Source organism: Octopus sinensis, unplaced genomic scaffold, assembly GCF_006345805.1.
Source record: "Octopus sinensis unplaced genomic scaffold, ASM634580v1 Contig14123, whole genome shotgun sequence".
Classification (NCBI taxonomy): domain Eukaryota; kingdom Metazoa; phylum Mollusca; class Cephalopoda; order Octopoda; family Octopodidae; genus Octopus; species Octopus sinensis.
Genome location: NW_021833113.1, coordinates 70,001 through 80,624, shown reverse-complemented (window position 1 = coordinate 80,624; position 10,624 = coordinate 70,001). Strand labels below are relative to the sequence as shown.

General features: G+C 41.2%; 1 protein-coding gene across 1 annotated transcript in view; it reads left to right on the top strand.

Moving 5' to 3' along the window:
- Positions 1-1,374: 1,374 nt before the first annotated feature.
- Positions 1,375-10,624, top strand: part of LOC115230020 (ferrochelatase, mitochondrial) — a 37,881-nt gene continuing 28,631 nt past the window's right edge. Inside the window, exons 1-2 of the mRNA XM_029800260.2 lie at positions 1,375-1,644; positions 7,513-7,627. Coding sequence (XP_029656120.1) covers positions 7,515-7,627 — 113 coding nt within the window. The 5' untranslated portion in view covers positions 1,375-1,644; positions 7,513-7,514. The remainder of the gene's footprint in view (positions 1,645-7,512; positions 7,628-10,624) is intronic.

The following is a 10,624-nucleotide window of genomic DNA, read 5'->3' as shown; positions in this document are numbered from 1 at the left end:
CAGTCAAAATTACTGAAACAAGTAAAAGAGTAAAGAGTATATATATATATATATATATATAAATATATATATATAAATATATATATATATATTATATATATATATATTAATATATATTAAAATATTATTATAATATAAATATATATATATATATAAATATATATTATATATATGTATATATATATAATATATATATATATATATTTAATATAATATATATACATATATATATATACATTATATATATACATATTTATATATATACATATATATATATATATACATATATATATATATATGTATTATGTATGTATACGTGTATATATATAATATATAATATATATATATATATATAACGATTTAGGAGTGACCCCAACAGGTCACTCGTCCACCAGAAAGAGCAGCCATAACTCACACCGCCAAGTATTATTAATTCAGAAATTAGTGAAAATTTAAAAACATTTACCCTAATTCATCTTTTAGACGTTGCAACGTTTCTGTGTCTTTACTGATGAAGTGTAACCTATGGTAGATTGGCTTAATTAATTTATTAAGCTAATTTAATCATTAATGACACAGAAACGTTGCAACGTCTAAAAGATGAATTAGGGTAAATGTTTTTAAAATTTCACCTATTTCTGAATTAATAATACTTGGCGGTTGTGAGTTATGGCTGCTCTTTCTGGTGGACGAGTGACCTGTTGGGGTCATCCTAAATCGTTATATATTATATATTTAGTCGATGACTATTTTCTCTTTTTCACCGGGCCGCTGGTTGCGCGATAAATTTCTATTGAATTTTTTTGCTACCCTAAATGACTATATATATATATATATATATACATTATACATACCTATATATAGATATATAGGTATATATATACCTATATATGCAATTGATATGCCGGCGCAAACTCTTATATAATACTTATGTAATTATATATACGTGTGTGTATATATGTGTGCGTGTGTATGTGTATTTATATAATATAGACGCGATAAAGGTGATGAGAGACAGTGAGGGAGTGACGGAGAGAGAAAGGAAGAGAAAGAGAGAGAGAGTTAAGTATACATCGCTCTTTCTCTCTCTCTTTCGCTCTCTCTCTCGCTCTCTCTTCCTCTTTCTCACTCTCTCTCGCTCTCTCTTCCTCTTTCTCACTCTCTCTATCTCTCTTTCTCTCTCGCTCTCTCTTCCCCTTTCTCACTCTCTCTCTCTCTCTCTCTCTCGCTCTCTCTTCCCCTTTCTCACTCTCTCTCTCTCTCTTTCTCTCTCGCTCTCTCTTCCCCTTTCTCACTCTCTCGATCTCTCTCTCGCTCTCTCTTCCTCTTTCTCACTCTCTCTATCTCTCTCTCTCTCTCATCGCCGATACCTATAAACAGACGGACGGAGCCATGCTGTTTAGTTTCGCAGCCTACATCTCAATGCTAGAACTGCATTCGTAGAAGAACGACGCGATAGATTTTTCTTCACCCACGCATAGGCAAACAGCCACACATTCATCCATTCACGCAGATACATCTATAATATTATATACATCTCTCTTTTATATACACACCTCATACATAAATATATATATATATATACATACAGAGTTAGGTTGCTTAGTTTCGAAGTCTGCCTTGCAAATCTCCGTCCCACGAGAGGTGAGTGCTTGTTTATATATACATTCCTAGACTCTCTCTCTCTCTCTCTCTCTCTCTCTCTCATTCTATACAAGCCCTCTCATGCATTTTTTCGTGTTTCCTTGTCCACATTTCTATAATATATACACTTATTTATCCGCATCTGCCAGTTGGTTGTTTTCCCCCAACGTATCCCACGAAAATTTTAGGGATAGAATCTCTCGACCTTAAGGGCTTAAACGAAACATTAACCCTAGACTTCGGTTGACTCGCAAGGCAGTAGGTGCCCTCTATACACACGCACACAGACATATGTGTGATCTCTCTCTCACTCTCTCTCTCTTTATATATCTTTATATATAAAAGTAAGGTTGTGTGTCTGTCCCCTTCGATTTAGATTCCTAACTACTCCCACATTTTGCGGTGCAGTTTAACCAAAACCGGGTATCTTATAGTCGTGATTCATATCGAGCCCTTCTGGGTATTAGCGCGCGTCTACGATGAGTCTACGATTTTAAAAATAATTTACCATCATTTCTTTTCCATTTTAATACATTTTTTCGCTATTATATAAGGGAAGTAACTCTCTAAAAATATCTACGATGAGTCAACGATTTAAAAAAAAATTTACCATCATTTTTTTTCCATTTTTAATGCATTTTTTTGCTATAACTCTCTAAAAATGCTTTATAGTTATTTTCCCTTACAAACCTGAGCAACGCCGGGCGATATATATATATATATATATAGCTAAATGTGTCTATAGATTTTTACGCTTGTTTCTGTGTGTGTTTGGGTATATATATATATATATATATATATATATGCATACACACACATACATATTTACATGTATGTGTGCCGTAGTGTATAGTATATATATATACTTTTATTCTTTTACTCGTTTCAGTCATTTGACTGCGGCCATGCTGGAGCACCGCCTTTAGTCGAGCAAATCGACCCCAGGACTTGTTCTTTGTAAGCCCAGTACTTATTCTATCGGCGCCTTTTGTCGAACCGCTAAGTTACTGTGACGTAAACACACCAGCATCGGTTGCCAAGCAATGTTGGGGGGGGGGGGACAGACACAAACATATACACACACGTACATGGTACTAGTCACGTAGACTGGACCCGGTGCGCGCATCCGCGCTAGCCAGTCGATCCTACAGCGACTTGCGTATGCAAATGAGCTGATTGGCAAAACAATTAGAAGCATTGAAAAAGAAAAAGCAAAACAACCTTAAGGACAGTCAAACATTTTTTTTCTCAAAGTAGACCCCTACAGGGGACAATTCACTTGTTTCCTTTGAATAGCTACGGCAAACTGCAGCATGAAAATTCAAAAAAAAAGGTTTTAAAAAATTGGCTTAACCCCTCCCCAACAAAGTAATTTTACTGTAGGCTTCAACAGGAAAATCGGTTCCTGGTGACAAGCCAACAACATCGTGTGGTCAGAATTTAGTTGCCTCGTATGAAATGGTTCACTGCGTTAACTTATGAGGCTCCTGTCAACGACCAAGTCTCTTCAATGTAAACTTATAGTAACCAAATTTCCCCCACGTAGAAATAGAACATTTCTATGAAGTAAAGGGTTACTTTACGTCTGGTTAGAAATAAACTCCTTTGATCAGGTCTGCACGACCAGTGCAGTCTTGGGACTGGGAACTGTTCAGCTGAAGTTAAAGACGAGAGTTCAGTTGGGTCTTTGGAGAAACTGAAAACAAGGAGCAAACACAGACCTTGTACAACTTCGGTCAAGAGATATCTTCCACCGAGCTGTTAGAAATAGCAGCCGAATTTTGTTTTAAAGTCAAACTGAACAATGCAGTATTGGATTTACAACAAAGCGGGATGGCCACGACCAAAATGTCTAATAATTTAGGGTTGGTCAGGGGTTAAATTCCAGTTGAAAGAGAACGAGCATAGCTGAATGGTTAACGAAGTTTGCCGTAGCTATTCAAAGGAAACACAAGTGAATTGTCGCCTGTAGTGGTCTACTTTGAAAAAAGAAATGTTTTTCAATGCTTCTAATTGTTTTGTAAGGAAAAAAAAAACGCAATTGTCTTTAAAATAATATACACAGTATATAGTTGAAAAATATTTCCTAAGCTCCAGTAGGGGCTCGCTATTAACTTAGTTTTTGCAGTGTTGCGCCAATCAGCTCATTTGCATACGCAAGTCGCTGTAGGATCGACTACCTATGACTGGCTAGCACGGATGCGCGCACCGGGTCCAGTCTCCACGACTAGTACCCGCATACATATATATACGACGGGCTTCTTTCCAGTTTCCGTCTACCAAATCCACTCACAAGGCTTTGGTTGGCCCTGACACGCAGTGGGACTGAACCCAGAAGCATGTGGTAGGTAAGCAAGCTACTTACCACACAGCCACTCCTGTGCCTATATATATTTCTTTCGCGTGTGTGTGTGAATATATATATATATATCATCATCATCATCGTTTAGCGTCCGCTTTCCATGCTAGCATAGGTTGGACGGTTCAACTGGGGTCTGGGAAGCCAGAAGGCTTCACCAGGCCCAGTCTGATCTGGCAATGCTTCTATGGCTGGATGCCCTTCCTAACGCCAACTACTCCATGAGTGTAGTGGGTGCTTTTTACGTGCCACCGGCACAGGTGCCAGACGAGTCTGGCAAACGGCCACGATCGGATGGTGCTTTTTACGTGCCACCGGCACGAGGCCAGTCGGGGCGGTGCTGGCAACGGCCACGAATGGATGGTGCTTTTTACGTGCCACCGGTACGAGGCCAGTCGGGGTGGCGCTGGCAACGGCCATATATATATATATATATAATATATATATAATATATATATATATATATATATATATTCATTGAAGAATCTACAAGTTAGGGAAAATATGCACGCGTATATTCGTCAGTGGGGTGGGTATATTAATCAAAGTGTGTATGTTTAGATTTCGTGTTTGTGTTTGCTCCACGCCACTTTTTGTGGTCTGTTTACGTTCCCGTATTTGAGATATGGATAGAATAAATATAAGGCTTAAACAGAAAAAAGAAAAAAGGTAAAAAAAAAAACAAGCGAAAAATAAGTTCATTCGACTGAAACTCTTCAAGGCCGTGCTCCAACTTGGCCACAATTCAATGTCTGAAAGAAAAGACGTGTGCATGTATGTATACATGCATTACTTTTGTATGTGCTCACATGTTTGTGTGCATGTGTTTATATATATATATATATGGCCCCCGTGGCGGTGGCACATAGTACCATCCGTTTGTGGCTGTTGCCAGTCTCGCCTGGCCCCCGTGCCGGTGGCACGTAAAAAGCACCATCCGTCCGTGGCCGTTTGCCAGCCTCGCTTGGCCCCCGTGCCGGTGGCACGTAAAAGCACCATCCGTTCGTGGCCGTTTGCCAGCTCTGTCTGGCTCCTGTGCGGGTGGCACGTAAAAAGCACCCACTACACTCGCGGAGTGGTTGGCGTTAGGAAGGGCATCCAACCGTAGAAACACTGCCAGATCAGACTGGGCCTAATGCTTGACCACCTCATCCCATGTCTTCCTGGGTCTACCTCTACCCTGGATTCCTTCCACTGTTAGGGAGTGGCGCTTCTTCACACATCGCTCCTCATCCATCCGTAGTACCTGACCATACCAACGCAAACGTCTCTCCTGCACGCCACATCTGATGCTTCTTATGTCCAACATTTCTCTCAGGGTGCTTACACTCTGTCGTGCATTCACACTGACATTACACATCCAGTGGATCATGCTAGCTTCATTTCTTTCGAGCCTACATGTGCCTTCAGCTGTCAAAGCCCATGTTTCACTGCTGTGAAGCATGGCAGTTTGCACACATGAATCATACAATCTACCTTTCACTCTGAGTGAGAGACCCTTTGTCGCCAGTAGGGGTAGGAGCTGTCTGAACTTTGCCCAGGCAATTCTTATTCTAGAGGTAACGTTCTCTGACCATCCACCCCCACTACAGACTTGGTCACCCAGGTAGCAGAAGCTATCAACTACTTCTAGTTTCTCTCCCAGGCATGTGATGGAATCTGTTTTCTGAGCATCTGTGGTGTTTATTGCCCCTGTGCATCTGCTGCACACCAAAGCTACCTTCCCAGTTAATCTTATATGTATGTGTGTGTGTGTGTATTAGCAAGGAAAGCAGTTACAAATAAAATTGTTTGTCCATTTTGAACAAAGTCTTTTGTGATGTCTGTGTTCTGTGGCAATTGACAACCACTCCCTTATCAGTGTCAGCAACCACAATATACAGGTGTTTAGTCAGCTGGAAACATTTAATGTGACATGTGAAATATCTGTAATTTGTTATACTGTGATACAAATCACCATCGTCATTATCGTTTTGCCTCCCACTTTTAATGAGGCAGACTTTCTAAGGTTAGATGACTTTCCTGTTGTCAACCGTTGCCCGGCAAGCTGGCAGAAACGTTAGCACCCCGGGCGAAATGCTTAGCGGTATTGCGTCTGTCGTTGCGTTCTGAGTTCAAATTCCGCCGAGGTCGACTTTGCCTTTCATTCTTTCGGGGTCGATAAATTAAGTACCAGTTACGCACTGGGGTCGATGTTATCGACTTAATCCGTTTGTCTGTCCTTGTTTGTCCCCTCTATGCATGGCATCTTGGGCAAGTGTCTTCTGCTATAGCACCGGCCGACCAATGCCTTGTGAGTGGATTTGGTAGACGGAAACTGAAAGAATCCTGTCGTATATATGTGTGTATATATATATATAATATATATATATATATTATATATATATATATATATATTATGTGTGTGTTTGTGTGTCTGTGTTTGTCCCCCTAGCATTGCTTGACAACCGATGCTGGTGTGTTTACGTCTCCGTTACTTAGCGGTTCGGCAAAAGAGACCGATAGAATAAGTACTAGGCTTACAAAGAATAAGTCCCGGGGTGGATTTGTTCGACTAAAGGCGGTGCTCCAGCATGGCCGCAGTCAAATGACTGAAACAAGTAAAACAGAGTAAAAGAGTATTGGTTTCTCGTCATAAGAAGACTTCAGTCATTCTGAAGCCGATCACATGAAGCACAATATTAATCCAGCGCCGCCTTGACTGGCCACCGTGCCGGTGGCACGTTAAAAGCACCATCCGAACGTGGCCGATGCCAACGCCGCCTTGACTGGCTTCTGTGCCGGTGCCACGTTAATAGCACCAACCGATCGTGTCCGCTGCCAGACTCCCCTGGCACTTATGCCAGTGGCACGTAAAAAGCACCATCCGAACGTGGCCGATGCCAGCGCCACCTTGACTGGCTTCCGTGCCGGTGGCACGTTAAAAAAACCAACCGATCGTGGCTGCTGCCAAACTCCCTTGGCACCTGTGCCAGTGGCACGTAAAAGGCACCCTCTGAACGTGGCCGATGCCAGCGCCGCCTTGACTGGCTTCCGTGCCGGTGGCACGTTAAAAGCACTAACCGATCGTGGCCGCTACCAGACTCCCCTGGCACGTAAGAAGCACCCACTACACTCACGGAGTGGTTGGCGTTAGGAAGGGCATCCAGCTGTAGAAACACTGCCAGATCAGACTGGAGCCTGGTGCAGCCTCCTGGCTTCCCAGACCCCGGTCGAACCGTCCAACCCGTGCTAGCACGGAAAACAAACGTTAAACGATGATGATAATGATGAATGGAGACAAACGCTGATGTTCCATCTGAGAGGCGTCCATAATTGTTGAGGTCTTCCTTAACATGAAATCAAGAGTGGCCTTACTAAATGAATAAAAGGATCTTTGTCCCCAATGCGGTTTTGAGCATTCATTCTCATTGTTCGATATTTACGTATATCTACCCCCACCCCCACCTACCCACCCATCTTTTCTTTTTTTGCTATTTATAATCTCGAATATAACCTGTTTATTGCAGATATGATGAGTGTTCTAAGGCAGGTCTGCAAAAATGCTGAAATCAACTGCAAAGTTCTTCTCCAAACCAAATATTTATCTCGACTCCAGCATCAATGTCTGTCACTTAATTACAGGTAAATTAAATGTCATTGTTCCTATATCTGTCTGCTGGTTGGTCAGGTAGTCTTGTTTGATGCTCCATCTGTCTCGGTCTCTCTCTCTTTGTTTCTTCTGTCTGTCTGTCTATCTAAAATCAAAAATAAGGGTGAAAAATTGGATATTCGTTACTGAATTTATTTTGAGCTGCTCAGTGTTTCTTACAATTATGTTAAATAAAACAAAGAATTAAGTAAAATAACATCGTTATCATTAAGCTAGAGTTAGGGACATAAATTGTGACTAAGGTTTGGTGGAAGGTTTTAATTCAGAACTTTTGAAAACCAGACATTTGTACTAAAGAGCCAGAGCCGGTTTCAGCCGGGTTGGTAACGAAAGGGTTAATTTAATAATGCCATCAATTTAACACCAAGTGTTGTGGTGTTAAATTGGTGTTAAATTGATGGTATTATTAAATTAATATCCAATTTTTTCACCCTTATTTTTTATTTTAATTATACTGCAGTAAATTTTTTATGCAGTATTTGTTTCCGGAGGTCTTGGCGCGCTTTAACGAGGGCATTCGAATCATAACTGCAAGTATAATCGACTGAACTACTCGTGTGTTTGACGTTATGTTAAAATTTGGCGTGCGGTTTAGTAAATTGTATTCAAGACAAATTCTACTGATGAACTATGGATATATTATGTAAGTAAAATTGCATAATACATTAATAGCGAAACAACTGTCTAGAATTAATCTACATTTTTGTTATTTTTCATTTGCCCTGCTCGTTTACGTTAAAAGTTGTGCTAATTCTCCTTGGAAACAATTTTTGGTGGTTGAGACCATAGCGGATCTATTTTTAGTGCAAGAGTCGACCACATAGTGGACACTCTCTTATATTTGTGTATAAATGTTTATCTATCTCTCTACACGTCTGCCTGCCTATCCTTGCCTGCCTATATCTGCTTGTCTCTGTCTCCCTGTTTTCCTCTCTCCACACCGTCACCTCTACCGTCTTTTCCTCACAATGTCTTTGTCCCCCCTCAGCTGACTGGTTACGGTGAGGGGGTGGGGCCAGTGATAGACAGAGAGATAGCGATAGATATAGGCGGCTAGCTGGCAGAACCATTAGCACACCGGGCAAAATGCATAGCCATGTTTCGTCTGTCGCTACGTTCTGAGTTCAAATTCCGCTGAGGTCGACTTTGCCTTTCATCCTTTCGGGGTCGATAAATTAAGTACCAGTTACGCACTGGGGTCGATGTAATCGACTTGATCCGTTTGTCTGTCCTTGTTTGTCCCCTCTGTGTTTAGCCCCTTGTGGGTAGTAAAGAAATAGGTATTTCGTCTGCCGTTACATTCTGAGTTCAAATTCCACCGAGGTCGACTTTGCCTTTCATCCTTTCGGGGTCGATAAATTAAGTACCAGTTACGCACTGGGGTCGATGTAATCGACTTGATCCGTTTGTCTGTCCTTGTTTGTCCCCTCTGTGTTTAGCCCCTTGTGGGTAGTAAAGAAATAGGTATTTCATCTGTCTTTACGTTCAGAGTTCAAATTCCACCGAGGTCGACTTTGCCTTTCATCCTTTCGGGGTCGATAAATTAAGTACCAGTTACGCACTGGGGTTGATGTAATCAACTTAATCGCTTCCCCCAAATTTGAGGCTTTGTGCTTCCAGTAAAAAGGATTATTATTAAGGCTGGCCAGCTGACAGAATCGTTAGCATTCCAGGCAAAATGCTTGGCTGATGAAAATGAGTTCTCCCATCAGATGAAGCAATTCTCTTCCTTCGTTCTAATTCCTCGTAGTGTTTTCTATGCAGAGATATTGGGGAGGTTCGTCATTGCCTACACTATGCAGAATAAAAGTTAGGATGGTCACTACTGGAATGCCTTTGATCATAGGTTGGCTGGATCAGGACTGACCTGGGGCTAAACAAAAACAAGAGGAAGAAAGGACACATTAAATAATGTAGTCCTAGATACACTATGTCGGAATTAAAGACAGGATAGTCACAGCTAGGACATCTTTGATCATAGGTTGGCTGGATCAGGACTGACCTGGGGCTAAACAAAAACAAGAGGAAGAAAGGACACATTAAATAATGTAGTCCTAGATACACTATGTCAGAATTAAAGACAGGATGGTCACAGCTTTGCTCATGGCTGTGTCAGGTTATCACTACAGGCCTAGGGTGAAATTCTGCCATGACCACCACCACCACCAAAGTTCTGATTTTTGTGGGGGTGGTGGTGGTGGTGGTGGAGAGAGAAATATGTCATTATTATTTTAAATATGTTGCTTTGAGGATTTTAATTAACAATTACTATAATTAATATTTCTGTTAATTAAGTACAAAGCCATTAGTGACGTGGAGGTGAAGGGGAGGAAAATGAGAGCATTTTGGATAGGGTGGTCATTGTTGGGGCGGGGGATTGTGTTATCTTGCGGTCGTGGTAGTTGCTATGGTGGTGGTTGTGCAATTGTAATAGCGTTAGTGGTCTGTATAGCAGTTGTAGTAGTAGTAGTAGTAGTAGCATAGGTGGTAGTGTTAGTTTAGTAGAGAGGATACTAGTAATAGTAGTAATAGTAGCAGTGGTAGTAGATGTGTTCATTGTAGTATTGGCGATGGTAGTTTGCAGTGAGTTGTAGTCACGGCGCTAGCTGTAGCCGTGGTAGTTTTTCCATATAGTTGTTATCGCAGTAGAGGTAATGTTGTAGTAGTGGTGGCTCGGGTGGTAGTAGAGTAAATCATAGTAGTATAAGTAGTAGTAGTAGTAGTAGCAGCAGCAATTATTTCTGAATATAATTAGTTCATTATGTATCTGTTTGATGGTGGTGGTGGTGGTGGTGGTGGGACAATGAACCATACTATGTGCAGTGTGGGTGCTAGCGTTGATACGGCATGCCTGAACGTTGTAGCAATGACCTTATTAATCGCAACGGGTGTATATGTCTGTTGTCTGTCTATATATTTATGTGTGTGTGTGTGTGTATACACTCACACGTCTATTTTATACAGTAAAT